Genomic DNA, 16,011 nt, shown 5'->3' on the forward strand with positions numbered 1-16,011 from the left:
GGTGAAATGTGACAGTTGTATTTGCCCCACCAATACACACACAGGCTCACAAAACCACGCAGCCTTCCTTTGGTTTCTTAGCTCATTTCTGCTTCCTTCTCTTCTCCTTTGCACTGCCATGAAGTTTGGACAGCTCAGCCTCTGTGCTCAGTCAAGCCTCGCAGCCCCAGGGACTTACTGAATGAAAGGGGAGTTGGGTAAAAGGAGGAGAAACCGAAAGACAATCAGAGAGCGAAAGAAAGAGGAGGGGAGAGTGTGAGAAAGGGAGAACAACATCATTTCCCATCCCTTTACTCTTTTTCTTTCTGAAGGGCAGAAGAGCAGCAGAGGGAGAAGGAGGGGAGGGAGCAGAGCCAATCTTTATTACATCTGTTTTATTCATGTTGTTGACACGCGTGTGATATTAATGTATGACTACTGGACCGTGCCAGACTGCAGTGTCTGGAAAAGGGCAAGCAGCACTGTGCAGCCCTTCAAATCAAACCCCCACCCTGCAATGTTGCACCTATAATCATTTGTGCACCCCGTTTCTTTTTCTTTGCAACCTAATATTTGGTGACCTTCAGTTAGTTGTGAGCTGAGTGTGTGCGTCTGCATCATTCACCACCATGCTCACTTTCTCCATTTTCCCCTCTTTTGTTTCCTCCTCATTGTTTTGGTTTCTTGTCTCATTTTGGTTTCCTCTCATGCTGTCTTTCTTCCTCACCCTTCACATCTCTCTTGTCCCCCTCTAATGTCACGTTGGTGGTTGTCTCTTGTAGAAACAGGTCATCTGCGAAGCCTCCAGTGACATTGAGAAGCCAAATTGCTATGAACGTGAGCGTGTGTGTCACACACTGTCATCATTCCCAGCACAACAGAGGCCACACAGAATTTATGTTCCCTGCTACCAGAGCCATTCTGACCCCAGGGACTTTCTTATCATAAACTCTAACCTCAACCTGACATCAAACGCCGACCCCCGAGATAACATTGTAGTCACGATAAGCTCTCGCTAGATCTGACTGCAAGTGTTTTAACACCTTTTTTTTTTTAAATTCTGCACCCCTTTTTGCACCCCACTTCGCATACGGTCACATCTCCCCACAAAAATCCACTTGTTCTTCATATAGATATTTAATATCATAATGACGTTTATTGCTGTAGCACAAAACACAACCTAAACATGAAAGATTTAACAGATAAAATTAGATTTTAGAAGTGATTTTTCAAAGAAAATAGTGATTTTAATTTGTTTGAACTTCTTGGGTGTCCCATTCAAGGTGCACCTACCAGCAAAGGCCCGGTCTCCTCTTCACAAAAGGCAAAAAAACAAACATTGTTAGTGTGCTTTGAATGAAACATAACAAATAATTAAAACAACTGGTAATCTATTATGTACTCTGCATTTACATAGCAAAAAAACATACTGAGGACTTATTGAGCATCTTCTGTAGCTTTTGTGCTGCTCACAGACACATCAGCTAATGGTGTATTGATCTCACCGTACTCGACCCATATGTTTATCCCCCCAGGCCCTCTGCACCATTTTCACTGTTTAAATAGGACATTATACATAAACACTCTCTTCAAAAGGCTCTTGTGATTTATGACTCAAAGCCCTACAGATGCTCAAATCGTCGGTGAGCCATTATACTTCATCACCGGTGACCCATTATTGTTTTAAAAGCAAAGTAGCACTAGGTAATGTTCTTATAATAGTTTCTCAGGATGCTTATTGTTCCTTAAGGGAGAGTTTTTCTCTTGGTATGCCTACACATATATATTTATTTATTTTTAAATATTTGCGTTCCCAAACCCATGATTATTTGAGTATGGACAACCTTTTAGGCAGGATAGCACACACAGTGTTTTTGTGAATACAATCTCATCATAGCGACAGTCGTTATTACACCATCTCCATCTAACTTCTTGATTTAGAACAGATTAAGACTAATCCAACATTGATATCCCCATCTTTACCTCTTCAGAACATTAGCTCAGTTTTCTTCTGTAGCGTACTCTTTAGTTAAAACTACGTGATTGGTTCATTTGTCTGAGCACTCATCAGAGTGCTATTCTCTGCCACGATGTATTAGGTCATCTGTGATGGGGCAGCGGCAGGCGTTCCATCAGCACACTCCCAGGCATCCTGCTCTGATGTACGGCACCGTCGCTGCCGCTTTCTTGTAGCTACTGTAAGCTGAGAGCGCTAGCCCCACAGTAATTTACAGCAGTAAACAATGTCGGGCTCGAGCAAACCAACAGCCCCCACGTGCCCTCACACACAATTCTCCCTCTCTCCCTGTCACTGTGGCACTTTCAGTCTTTTTTATTTTTTTTTATTTTATATGCCTCCTCTCCCTTTTCTTTTTTTAATGAGCCGACTGTTATTAGGGCTATAAATCAGACCAATGGGTGTGATGTATAATTCACTGTGTGTACTCACCCACCCCAGTGGCCCCGAGGAAGCCCACAGTGTATCACTGTCAACATAGATCTGCACAGTGTTGTGGCACGAGGCATTTCGCTGTGTAAATGCTCGTACGCACAGGAACACTATTTAGAAAATAACAACAAAAAAAAAAGCAAACAAAACAGTGCATCCATTGAACAGAAAAAAGCAGCAATAACCGCAGAGCATGTGCATCACTCCCGTTACACACATACAGGTACACAAGCATGCCCCATTACACCCACATAAAACAGTAGCCATTGCACAGATCAATATCATAGACTTGCCCTGGATGCGTCTTGCTGTGACAGGCACCCTATGATATGAAAGAGATCCAATTGATCCACACCCTACTAGGCCCCCATTCTCAAAAGGGCATCATTCCATTACCATTGATCTGCTGCTGGGTGGAAGTGTGTGTGTGTGTGTGTGTGTGTGTGTGTGTGTGTGTGTGTGTGTGTGTGTGTGTGTGTGTGTGTGTGTGTGTGTGTGTGTGTGGGAGCAAGATGATAGAGCGGTTCGAGGGAATGAGGCACAGCCTGCAGAAGACTAATAAAAATTGAACCAGCCTGAAAGTGATTTCTATAAATGAGTATTTAAATAATAGCCGAGCAGCACAGGGTTATTGGCTATTTTGAAGAGCAATGGAAAATTAATGCAATTTAACCATTTTTTCTGGACTATAAATATGGCCGGTGACCGGTGTATTAGTTACAGATTAATAAAAGTAGAAATTAAAGGAACCCACAGCCTTGCTATTGATATTCTGAGTAGGCTCTCTTTCATTGGAGCACATTAGTTTTCTCTGACAGACTACAGCTGCAGGGGCTCCGTTTCACAGCCTCTGAAAAGCACTCTGTGGGAAAGGATTGATCTGTCTGAAGGAAAACATCATCTAATATTCATTTGAGATAGCACAATGGTTATTAGCTTCATTCGCCTTGCAACTGTTATGCAGCAGTGAGTGGTCCCTGTATTCACAGTAAAATTCAGCACTGCCTCCCTGCCTTGGGTTTGTTTTTACTGTCATACGTTCAGGATGTTTTGTCCTAATCTCTGGTTTGGTCTCAAGCTATTATTTATTTTTCTGTTTTAGTTTTTAAACATGTTTGAACTTGTATTTTTTTTTTCTTTATGTTTGTTTGTTTATATCTATAGCCCATCGGTGCTCTTAACCCCAAGAGGGCAGCATTCTTTTCAGAGCGATATGAGACCTGGGAGGATGATCAGGTGCCAAAGTTCCACTATGGCACCCACTACTCCACCTCCAGCTTCACCCTCATGTGGCTACTACGTGTTGTAAGTGCAGTGCATATTAACAATGGATATTTGAACTAAATATACTTTTAAATGTTTCAGAGCATTCATGACTTTTAATACAAATCCTGGAAAATATGGAACAATTATGCAAGTACAATAATCTCCTCTTGATCTTTAAAAGTATAGTTATGCACAGTAGCATGCATATTTTATTTAATTGGATTTTAAATTTTATATTCATCATTTGATTTGGAGGTCCATATGGTCATTAGTGCATTATTAATTAGGCTTCTGTTAGTAGAAACAAAGAGTATATACATGCTAAATATTGCATTGCATGGATACATATATGCATATAATACACTGATAATATAAGAACAGCAAAAGCAGTACAGTTAAATCTCTGACCTTCACCTTGATGCAAATTCTTAAGGTTTTTCTTTTTAATAGCAGGTACTGAAATGTGATTTGGTTTGTTTTCGAGGAGCATTAGCAGTGTATATTTTGCACTAGAGTACTCTCTTGCAGTACCTTTGTTGAATGGATGCCATCAATCTTTCCATACTGCACTCAGGGGAGAGGGAGGTTACTAAGTTTCTCCACCGTGCAGTTTTCTGCTGTTATTGTCCCAGTAGCTCACTGTCTCTGTAACTCCCAGTAGAGTTACCTCATTGATCCCTGCACATCATTAGCCAGCTTACTCTAAAGCCACTTTGCCAGAAAGATTCACTTATAGCTCTCATTTAAAGATCAAACTTAACCTTAAATATGAAATTAAAATGGGTTTGTGTAGTAAATGTATATTTACATCACACATAATCTTGTTTTCTGCAAGTACCATTTGCTCAGAGTACCAAACACTTTTTTTTTTTTTAAATAAATGAGGGTTGCGTCATTTCAGGCTGGACTTAATTAGCTATTTACAGTATTAGTTTATAGCTGCGGTACAGCATAGTGTGCCCATGTCATCTGGGGGCTATTGCATCAGAGAGACAGCTATTGATCTGCCCTAACAAGATTATACGTGATTAGAAATGCATCAGCAGCACATGTGTATTGATTTTAGTAGCACACTGGGAATATTGTTTTACTTGTTCATTTTTGGCTTTAAGTTTATTACAGGATGTGCAGAAAGAGTCAGTTTTTGGTCAAATATATTGTCAGGGTGTATTAAAATGGCAGACATTTTGGCCTGTTGACATCCTTGTTTTTATTTCAGAAAAAGCAATCACAATTGGGTGTTTCCAGTTGTAGCAGTAGGCTCCCCAGTTCATATTCATGTCCTCCTTTTTTCTTTTTTCTTTTTGTAAATTTGCAGGAACCCTTCACCACTTTCTTCCTCAACTTCCAAGGAGGAAAGTTTGATCATGCAGACCGCACTTTCTCCTCAGTATCCAGGGCTTGGAGGAACTGCCAGAGAGACACATCTGATGTTAAGGTACCATCCATACTTACGCATGCACACATTGGATATGGGGGGAAAAAAAATAGAAGTTGGAAGATAAAGTCCCGAGCACTGCAGGAGAATAAATCCCCATCCAACATCCTTGCACACAAAAAAGAGAGGGTTTCAAAAGAGTTATGTCCAGTCACTACCAATCATTGTCCCTATGCAATGATAGCTTCCTGCTCTTCTGATCAAAGCGTTAGTTTAATCCTCATCTGTCCCAGCCGTCTGTCTCAGATTCAGTCAGCTATAACATGGACTTGAATCCCTGCCCACTGGGCCCCCAAATTCTGCTGCGCCGTCGGATCTACCCTGGAACAGCACAGGTCATTCTCATACTGCGCGCGTTCGAACCCCCAGCGCACACTTTAACTGCTCTCCTAAAACATTTACAACTACAGTCAGACATTTTCTGTCAAAGCTCGGTTTTGCTTGCTCTCCTGGCACTGGGTCACTGGATGGGGGAACAGCAGTGGTGTTGGGGGTTTTGACGCTTGATTGCGTTTACCACCCCCCTCACATCCCTCTGATAAAACATGTGGATTGTGTTACTGTGTAGCTGGCCAATGCTTGATTGCAAAAGCCCAACAACGGCCCTAGTTTGCTCTCTTAGTCTCGACCTGTCAATGTGGATCAAACTGTGAGAGCTCAACTTCAGATCAAAACAAAGGCGAAATCTGGACCACATCAGTTTGTTTCCATGTTGAGCTTGAAATTTTAGCATATTTTGAATGAAAATCTGTCGACTTTATCCAGTTGGATGCACACATTCATGTTTTAAGCAAAATAACATGAATGTGTGCATCCAACTGGATGCAAACCAGTTGCATCCATCTTGCTCAATTCCTGTTTTAAGCAAAAGAGGAATTAGGAGTGAGATGTATCAATTTAGTATGCTAAGTGCACCATTTAGCTTTAGCATTGGGACCATTGATGGCAACCCTCTGTCCCTGCCAGAGGGCAAAAAGCCCCTGTGTTTTCATACGCCACTGTTAAAGAAGGGGTGATAATAGCTTACAACACCCAGATTCAGTGTGTCTCTAGCCTGGGTGACGCTAGATTGACCTGCCACCCCCAATCCCCTGACCCCTAGCCTCAGCCCACAGGCATCAGAGAGGGAGACCCAAGAGAAGAGGGGTTAGAAGTAGCAACAGTGGAAGTGTAGCAGGAAAGCCCAGGGGCCAAAGCCCCTTCCAGTGACCCATGACAGGACAGGATTGGGGATCAGAGGGGCTGGCCTCTGACCAGGCTGGAGCAAAGGGGCCACTGCACATAATGGTCCATGTAAGGCAGGCTTGAGTGTTGGGGAGTGAAACCTTCAAGGATTTGTTGGGTTATGTGCGTGTGTGCGTGCACGCGTCCTGCTCTCCTCCTCAAATTTACAGCAGGCTGTAGCCAGTGAACCTGGGTGAGCAGGAGGCCTCGTTAAGAAGGTGACCTTTAGTTTTAGGTCAGCTTTTGTGGGGTGAAGAGATTTCAGAAGTGAGGAAGTGCTGTGTTGTTTTAAACCTGTGTGTTTGCTTGCTCATTTGATTGGATGTTTTCACCTCATTAATGAGAGAGGGATATATTGTGCAGCTAATTTGATAAGAGTCGTGTTATTGTCTGGGAATATTTGCTTGTATTTGTAAAGGTCATGTTGCATATGTCAAGACTTAAATCTTTTCACAAAGCTTCTTGGCCTCCTTGCTTCTTGAGTATTAGCTGTCAGCTGGCCAGCACTTGGTTGTCTGTTCATTTTTTAAGGTTAGATTGTTAACATGTTTGTATAATTTTCTTCTGTAAAAAGACCAGGCAGCACTTGTAGGGACAAAAATTTTGTTCATAGACACAAGACACCAAACATGCTAAGCAAATATGGTGTTGATCATTTAGTCTATATAGTGTTTGTCATACGCTGACATTCAGCTGAATATAGTTGTCTTCTTATAATTATGTATTTTGTCCTCACACACTGAAGTGTAAGAGAAAACCAATTCTCACTGCATGTCAAGTCCTGATAGAGCATGCAGACTGTATATTTAAAGATCTGATTTAGCACTTTTGTGGGAGCATGGTTGCACGGTGGTTAGCAGTGTTACCTCACAGCAAGAAGGTCCTAGGTTTGAATGTACCAGCTGGCCGGGATCTCTCTGTGTGGAGTTTTGCATGTTCTCCCGGTGCTTGCATGGATTTTCTCTGGGAACACTGTCTTCCTCCCACAGTCCAAAGACATGCAGTTAGTGGGGATAGGTTAATTGGTGATTCTAAATTGCCCATAGGTGTGACCTGTCCAGGGTATACCCTGCCTCTCGCCCTATGACGGCTGAGATAGGCTCGATGGATGGATGGATGAATGATTTGGCATCAAGTCAATACCCATTGTTTTGTGAAGTCCTGTCTTAATGCCTTAAGATGAGAATTTGCCCAGTACCATCACGATGTGGTGGATTTGACTGAGAACCCAGTGCTGCCCACTCATACTGTAGTATCTTTTCAATCCCACCAAGTGGCACTGCCCTAAAGCGTACCCTGTTTTATCCTCATTTTTTTGACTCTGAGGACTGTAATATACAAAAAAACATGTTATATTCAGTAAGATGAGAAACTAGTGATTGAAAGCGTACATTTATCAGTAAAGTGTTATGTCGACAATCAAATGGGATGAAGAGTAATTTTTCCAGACTTCTACATTTATGACTTCTTTTTTTTTTTTTTTTTTGCAAATGCCCTCTGCTGACCATTGGAAAGAATGCACTTTAAGGCACTTTGCTTCCCCGTCATGTTTTCCGTCTGTACTTTAAATATATTCTAATGGGAAAAATGGAATGTGCCATATATTTCACGCTCCGCTTTCCTTTCCTTATTTGTGCGAAGCAGCCAAGAACTGAACCTTCCTGTGTCCTGATTGTGTCGAAGTTTGTGAGACCTACCCACAACAATAACACTACAGCTAAAGCCTGGGAAGCATTGCTGATTTATCTACATGTTTTTAAGCTCAAACACAATCTTAATGTTTATACTCACTGTGGCAAGTTCTGCTTTGTTTAGAATGACAAATGGCTAAACATATAGGGTTACATCTCCTGTCATACTTGCATTTCTCTTCACTCTCCAGCAGATTGAAAACATGTTGTGTTGTTTGTGACAGCCAAATAAAATCATCATAGTAAGAAGAGAATTTAGCTGGCTTTTCTTCTTTGTTGTTGTGGAAAAGGGGAAAATCAGAAGTGAACCTCTTTTTTTTTTTTTCTCTCTCTGCTGTTTAGACACAAAAATATCATCCTCGCATCAGAATAGGGAAAAACCACAGCCGAGATTGCACGCTCAGAGGCTTTTTACTTATGTAAAGGCAGCCAGCAGACAAGCGGTCAAGTAATTTCCATGAATAATTTTACTATTCAGAAAACAATACAACAGTACTGTTACAATAAGCAGCCCTGCTTCACTGTATTTATTTTTCCTGGTCTTAGAGTTACTCAACACTTTAAAAGTACTTTTTGAACTATAACATAAAAATTGCTGTAATGTCAATCCTTTTTTTTCACTTCTAAACCCAGTGCTGACATAAATCTAATCATTTAGGACTTTTCTGTGTTATGTCATATTAAAATTAGCCTTCAACTTGCCTTTTGTGAGGCACGGACCCAGGAGTGAAGTTACCCTTTATCTTCTTGGACATCATGTTCCGATCTAGCACTCCCATTATTCCAAATTTCCATTAGTGATTTTGCAGAGCATTCTGCAGATGCAAAATCATTTACATGTGTCATATACTGTATGTCTGATAACTGTTACAGATGCTCACACTGCTTAGTGAGATGTTGACCTTTTTTTTTTTTTTGGTTCTTCTCTCAGTAACCAGTGTGTGTTCATTTACGTCTCTGTGCTGTGCCAATTCAGGAGCTGATTCCAGAGTTCTACTATCTGCCCGAGATGTTTGTTAATGCCAACAGTTACAACCTGGGAGTGATGGAGGACGGTGCTGTAGTCTCTGATGTTGATCTGCCACCTTGGGCCAAAACCCCAGAAGAGTTTGTGCGCATTAATCGACTGGTAAGAAACATAAAAATTACACATGAATGCTGTGTGCCAGAGCCAGTGTATGACCCAGGTTAAAACAAGTGTGCTCTATAGGACAGAAGATGAATTCAATTATAATTGTCATTCTTGTATAGCTTTGCTTTCTTTCTTTTTAATAATGCACAAACATATTTTTTCCTCATATGGCCCATAGCACAGACCATCTGAAGCATAAGCTTAGCTGGAAATGCTAATTCAAAGAGACAGTGTTATTTCCTGACCATCAAACAGTTCTTCCTGTTACCTGAGCCTCCCACTTCTCTCACATGTCCCTACTCTCAGACTGCTTTGCTGGCAAATTGATCCAACACTGCCCCGTCTAATATCCCTATGCACCTCACCGTCCTCCTCTCTTCTGCTCTGTTCATGCACATCTGGAACATGCTGGTGTGTGCAACTACAACTGTGTTTCTGTGCACAATAATTATGCAGTATCCACTCTCTGATCTCCCCTTCCTGTCCGCTTGACCAAAGGCAGGAACATTGTGTGTGTATATTCACGTCGGATGTCGTCAGACTGGCTGTTGTCTTTTCATTATGCTCTAGATGTTCTCTTCTGTCCTTTTACACAACACACACACACACACACACACACACACACACACACACACACACACACACTGTTGGCAAACTGAAGGAACTCTTTGGATCAGATTTCTCAGTGCTAGGAGATCTAAAAGCCACAGATGGGGTTACCATTTTCTGTTGAGTCTTGCTGGAATTGCTTATCACTTATGTTTTTAGTCCTTCATCTTTAAAAATATTTTAACTTCATACTGACACTGAAACGGCAGCAAATGAAGCTTGTTCATAATTTTGTCTGTCTGTCTGGATAAACAAAATTCCAAAAGAAAACCAAACTGTGGGTTACAGCACAACATAATCTGGAGTCTTGCTCTGGCCACTTTTCCCTCTCAATTACGTTTTTGGGGTGAAAGCAGTGGCAGCTCCATGTGTGATGTGTGCCCACAGTAGTAATGGATGCTGATGAGGCTGGGTGTGCTCTGTGACCTGTGCCGTCTTATGGTGGGGTCTGTTAACTAGCCTGCTGATATGACCATGCTGCTATCATTAATCACACACTTCCCTCTTTTTGGCTGTCAGCATGCAGCCCACCATGGATGTATTAGGGGAAGCTTGTCGTGGTGGAAGTGTTGCAGGCTGTTGTGCAGTGTTATACTCACAGGGGGGGAAAAAAGTGTTGTTTTCATTTGTGCTCAGTGAGGGTTACTCTTCTCAAATATTTGATCATTTTCTGGGAAACTGTCATGCATTTAAAAAAAACAAAAAACAAAACCAAAGGATTGGCTGTACAAGATTTGTTTTTTCCATTTATTAATTAAAAAAGGCGGCTGACACTCCCTGAGCTTCATTCTGCCAGAGATTTCTTCCTGTTACAGGGAGTTTTTCCTCACCACTGGTGCTTAATGCTTGCTCATAGGGGATCATAATACTGTAGGGGCTTTACCTGACAGGATAAAGCACCTGAAGGTGACTGTTGCTGTGATTTGGTGCTATATAAACAAAACTGAATTGTGAGTTATCATAATTTTCAGGCTTAAATCCGTCCATCCAGCTTTATCCTTTAACCTTGTTTTCATTCAAGAAACTTGGCAGACTGATAACTTTATTATTTGCAGCTTTGCCCCTGTTTTTGTTTTATCTCTCACTATGCATTATTCTTTTGTTAGTCCTCGTCTTATTCTGTGGTAGGCAAAGTTTTCATTTTTATTTCTGCCGTCCTGAGTTATGTCTGTTTCTAATGCAGAGCTGAAACCTGATCATTTTAAAAACATACATAAATTGGATAATATTGTAAAAGAAAAAAAAAATCCACCTAGAAGCAGAAACCTTATTGTATGAATATATGCATTAATATGGTCTGTGCTCCTAAAGCAGCTAAAGCAGATTTTCATTGCTGGTTTAACTGTGCTGGTCTCCTCTTCTTCTGCTCCTTCATTTTTTTCCCCTGCTCTGTTCCTTTGTGCTCAATTTGGCACTGCAGATGCAATTTGGACTCATCCAAGTGGTCTGCACCCATACTAGATATGCTGCTTTCAAAGCTGGTAAAATTTCACTCTGCTTTTTCTTTCTTTGCTTTTCCAAATTGAGATATTGATCCAACGTGCAGCCAAGCCCAGCAGGCAGAAGTAGCTGCACAGACGCATAACATTCCTAGGAGAATAGGATGTTTCATCCCGGAGGCTTGGTGAATACAAGCTTTGTCATCAAATGTCAGTTTAAGTATAATTTTCTAATTTATTCAGGCTGACTCATTCCTGGAATCTGTTGGTTTCACTTAAAATAATAAAATAAGCTGGGATTGTCAGTGTGGGAGTGCTGTTTCTCTTTGTAATTTTATCATTTTAAGAGACCCAGTTGTATACTACAGATCACATAGAAACAGGGCCAAGGTAGAGGGAGGGATGTGTGGGTGGACAGGTCTCTGGTCATGACAGATAGCTGGCATTAGAGGGTGTCAGCTGGCAACTGTGGTACTGTTGGGAAAGAGATGAGCATGGTGGAGAGGAGAGAGGAAGAGTGAAGGAGTTAATGGGCTGTTTGGCTCTCTTTAGCTTGTCTGCTGCTAATGGCTTTGCAACACAAGGATAGACAGCAGGAGAGAACACGCAAACACACGCAAAAGCACACTCACTTACAAACACACACAGGCCTGCTGTCTCCACTCTGGTTATGAGCCTTAGATGATTAACAGCTAATTAGGGCCCAATCTGGAAAGGCCATTAAAAGCCTCTCTCAGTAAAGGATTGTGCTGCTCTGCAAAGCGGCAGCTTGTTTTTGTTGTTCAGAGTTGCATGGTTGGTTTATAAAAAAAAAAAAAAAGAAAACAAGATTTAAACCTGACATCAGACTGCAGCCTGGTTCATAATGCTTTCCTCTACAAGTGTCATAAGTTATCGCTAATGTTTAGTAAGAAGTGTGTTGCATGGCAACAGATTAACTACGAGTGTATGCCTACACAGTTTTTTTAACAACTGTCTTACACAACACTGAAGGCTTCACTTGAAAAACCACAGGTTTGAAGAATAGTTGGATTTCAGAGCCTCGTTGGAGAATCAGCACCCCAGCGCCTTAAGGGAAGTGCCTGCAGTATACTTAAATGATTTCTTGTAAAGGCCACACTCCTTTTTTCGTGGTCCGTCACACACCCATACATACGTCCATGTGGAGACACTGGGGTCTTGAGGCAGCATGCCACAGAGATCAGGGGCTGTTTGTTGTTTTTACCAGGAGGTCGAAGGAGAGGTTAAGAACTTGATCCCTCCTCCACCAGATAACTACATTTCTCTGGGCACTGTCAGCCACTCTGACATTCCACTATGTACGACCATGCCTCGCTTTTCAGGCCTGTTAACCATTAGAGCGATAGCAGGTGATTTTGTGTGTATGCTTGTGTAAATTTGAGTGTGTTTTTTGTCTGCACATCAGTGTTTACCTGTGCTGTCATGGGTCCGAGTTTCAGTGGAGCTACTGAGATGGGGGCAGGCTATTAAAGCAGCCATCTGCTGTGGGTATTGTTTAATGCTAGACTGAGCTAAACGATGCTGATTTTAAAAGGAGCAAACACAAAATTGCATTTTTTTATTCTAAATTGTGCATAGATTGTCTATGTCTAGTCTATGTATAGTCTACATTCTAATATTAGTTTAATATCAGATATTCATGTTGAATTAAATCTTTATAATCACCAAACAACTTGTGCCTAAAATGTAATATATGGTTAGTAAAGCAATAATAGCATTATCAAAAAAAATCTTTCTAATCAGACAGATTTAACTCTATGGTTGTCATTACATACACATGCAGAGGCTTCTTATGTCATGTTTCAGTTATCGTTTAACAAAACTCTTCGGTGCTTATTTGCTGCTAGCTACTTCAGCTGTTTGGTTTCCTTCAGTCATCTGTGCTCTTGCAGCGCTGCTGACAGACCTGCAAACCTCACACATGGTAGAGACAGGCATGCATTACTTTTGGCCTTTTCCTTCTTATAAAATATCAGCTCACTCAAAGAAGTGACAGAGGCATCAGTTAAACTGCTCTCACAGAAAGAGGGAGACTTTCTTCTTCACGAATGGGCAAAGCCCACTGAGTGATTGGTCAGAAGCAACGATAGGGAGAGTGCCGGCCACGGTTTGACTCTCGCTACGAGACACTGTGGATGTTAGATAACTGTGTAACTCATCAAAAGCAAACTTTATACCTCCCACTGGTTTACTTACTCTTTGCAGAAACCCTGAAACTGATCATTTTGTTGAATTTCTGTACAATGTTAATTCCTGTGCTGTGATATGTTTGATTTTCCATGTGACTAGAACAGCAGTAAAATGTATTATATACTGTATGCTACTTTAGATTTTTTAAAAAAGAAAGAAAGAAAAGAACTTATGTGGCTACAAGTTGTAATTATATGACCTTACCACATTAGAGTGTTCAGGTCAGTCTTCTCTCTGCTTCACCAGGCATAGTATTGCATTATTCAAATAATGTTGCATTATTGTGATCCAGATCATCTTCACACGCTGCACAAATTACAGGCTGGGGCTGCGAGTATGCATCTGAGCTCTGTTGATGATAACATGAATTATGAATGCTTCCTGATGTCTTGACATTAATGCTCTGTTGCTAACCTGAAGTTGCACATAAGTGTATATACAGTCAGTCTGCTGATAAAGAGCCAGATTTTGCAAACAAACTTTGAGTATCTCTGTGTAAATGGTCACTATTGCCATTCATTACTAAAGAGTTTATCAGTGATGCTTTTGCTTTTATTTCAAGCTCTTTGTTCACACCTCAGTGCTTGGATACACGTATGATCATATAATTTTATAGAGGAAGTACGCTTTAGTGTCTAAAATGTCTTACAACTTGGAAATATGACTTTTATGTATTCTGACACAGAACACACTTTTTATACTTTTTAAAGCTCCAGCATTTAGATTTAAGTAAATGGTACTCTGCAAGGACTCAGTAACTGAGTTTGTATTGTGTATCGTAGTCATTTGGAGTTACAGCTGTTACTGTGATGACATCACAGTAATCCCGCCTGCAGAGGTACATCTACATGGCTGCTAAAAGACAAATGACATATTTATTTGAGCCATAGCACCTTTACCCACTCCCTAAGCCTTGTACTCATACTCTCACCCTGTTTGAAATGCTCTCTGAAGTTTGTCAGTTTCATGTGCTGACAGCCCTTCACACTTCACAAAAGCTATGCAGTTATGAAACCCATTATTCAACAGGCATATTGTTACATTAAGATTTGAAATTTTTGTATATATGCTTTTTGATCTTTGATGACATAATTTCAAAGACTTGCATCAACATTTTAGGATGTTTGTTATGATGCACGATTTGTCCAGGAGCTATATTTGAAATTTAAGAGAGTGGACTCAGAGGACAGAAATGTCTCACATTTTTTCCCACAAGACACATAGCCAGACATGATAGCTCCCCAGCTCAGACCACCAGCTACACAAAGTCAAAGATCATGGATGTTTACATTCACCTCTCATCCATACTGCACTCTCTGATCAGACACCCACTGGGACTCACATAATGCCGTTCCCACCCGCCTCCGCAGCTTATTCTCACAGTAACCCCATAGGAACCCATGTATGAGCTGAGGTAAACCACTGCAATGACCAGTCACTAACCACTAAGAAATACTTGTGCACTTGTGAATGACTGAGTGAGTGAAAAATCTTAACATAGTTCAGCGCGGTCTCATGTAATGGAGCACAGTTTACCACGTTAGCCTAGTGCTAATCTATTCCCCTGGTGTCTCCCTGAAAGCCTTGTTGTTGGATGGGAACTAGCACGTGGGGTAGAGGGAGGTTATCTGGCTAATATCAGGCAGCGCTCACTGAAGGGGTATTGTCATGCGTAAGGGCAGACATGTTTACTGTGTGCTCTGTGTTTTACGAGCTGTCCCCCCTTCTTCTTCGCCTCCCTCTCTTTTCTGCTCATCTCCCCCTCCTTTCCTTTATCCTCCTATTCAATGACGTAATGGAGGAGACCTATGAGAGCCTGAGAAATGGGATGATCTACTCCTGCTGACACACTCACTCACTAATGTTGTCTTTCTCCTTTTCCTGCACTCCTCCACACTTTCATTTTACTTCTGCCAAAGTGTACTGAAACGCTTTTTCTGCTGCCTCTCAGACTCCTGAATATCAGTGTTGTAATCTTGGCTGTATTTAAACAAACACTTGTGTTTGCCCTGTGCCCCACCTCAAACTCTGTGTTCCTTGGAGCATGAATGCAGATAAGTTTTTTTTTTATTTATTTTTTTTTAAATATAGTTTTTTCATACTTGTATTATCCATATGAGAAGGAAATATCAATGCAGCTGTTGTATAGATTCCCATGAAATGTGTAAACATTCACAGTCCCCAGAAGATGGTTGACATTTTGAAAGCAAAGGCACCGGTGAATGTATGGATAAAATTGTGTGATAGAAATTGTATTCAGTCCTCCTTTGGTGTCTTCGCATGCTGACATGTTAATATTTTGTGACTATTTTAGCACACTGTGTTAAAATTTAGTCCAAAGCTGCACAGGGATGCTTGCTGTATACTCTTGTTCTTATATTTTTGAGTGTTTATTTTGTTGTTTAATATATTTCTGAAACTGAATTAAAACAGATCAGATTTAATTATTTTATATTCCTTCTACATATCATAGTTTCTGGGTTTTCTTTAGGATGTATTTATCCTTTGGAGCTGCTGGTCATCTTTGCCTTTTCCTCATTTCATGCTCACACATATACACACCTGCATGTGCA

The 16,011-nt window shown here is 41.0% G+C and overlaps 1 protein-coding gene across 6 annotated transcripts in view; it reads left to right on the plus strand.

The window, feature by feature from the left end:
* Window positions 1-16,011, plus strand: part of lrba (LPS-responsive vesicle trafficking, beach and anchor containing) — a 178,202-nt gene that overhangs the window by 133,539 nt on the left and 28,652 nt on the right. For all 6 annotated transcript variants that reach the window (XM_030741932.1, XM_030741948.1, XM_030741940.1 and 3 more), the window contains 3 exons: window positions 3,593-3,733; window positions 5,013-5,132; window positions 9,024-9,176. In XM_030741932.1, the coding sequence (XP_030597792.1) occupies window positions 3,593-3,733; window positions 5,013-5,132; window positions 9,024-9,176 (414 nt within the window). The remainder of the gene's footprint in view (window positions 1-3,592; window positions 3,734-5,012; window positions 5,133-9,023; window positions 9,177-16,011) is intronic.

The sequence above is a fragment of the Archocentrus centrarchus genome, chromosome 1 (assembly GCF_007364275.1).
Source record: "Archocentrus centrarchus isolate MPI-CPG fArcCen1 chromosome 1, fArcCen1, whole genome shotgun sequence".
Classification (NCBI taxonomy): Eukaryota; Metazoa; Chordata; class Actinopteri; order Cichliformes; family Cichlidae; genus Archocentrus; species Archocentrus centrarchus.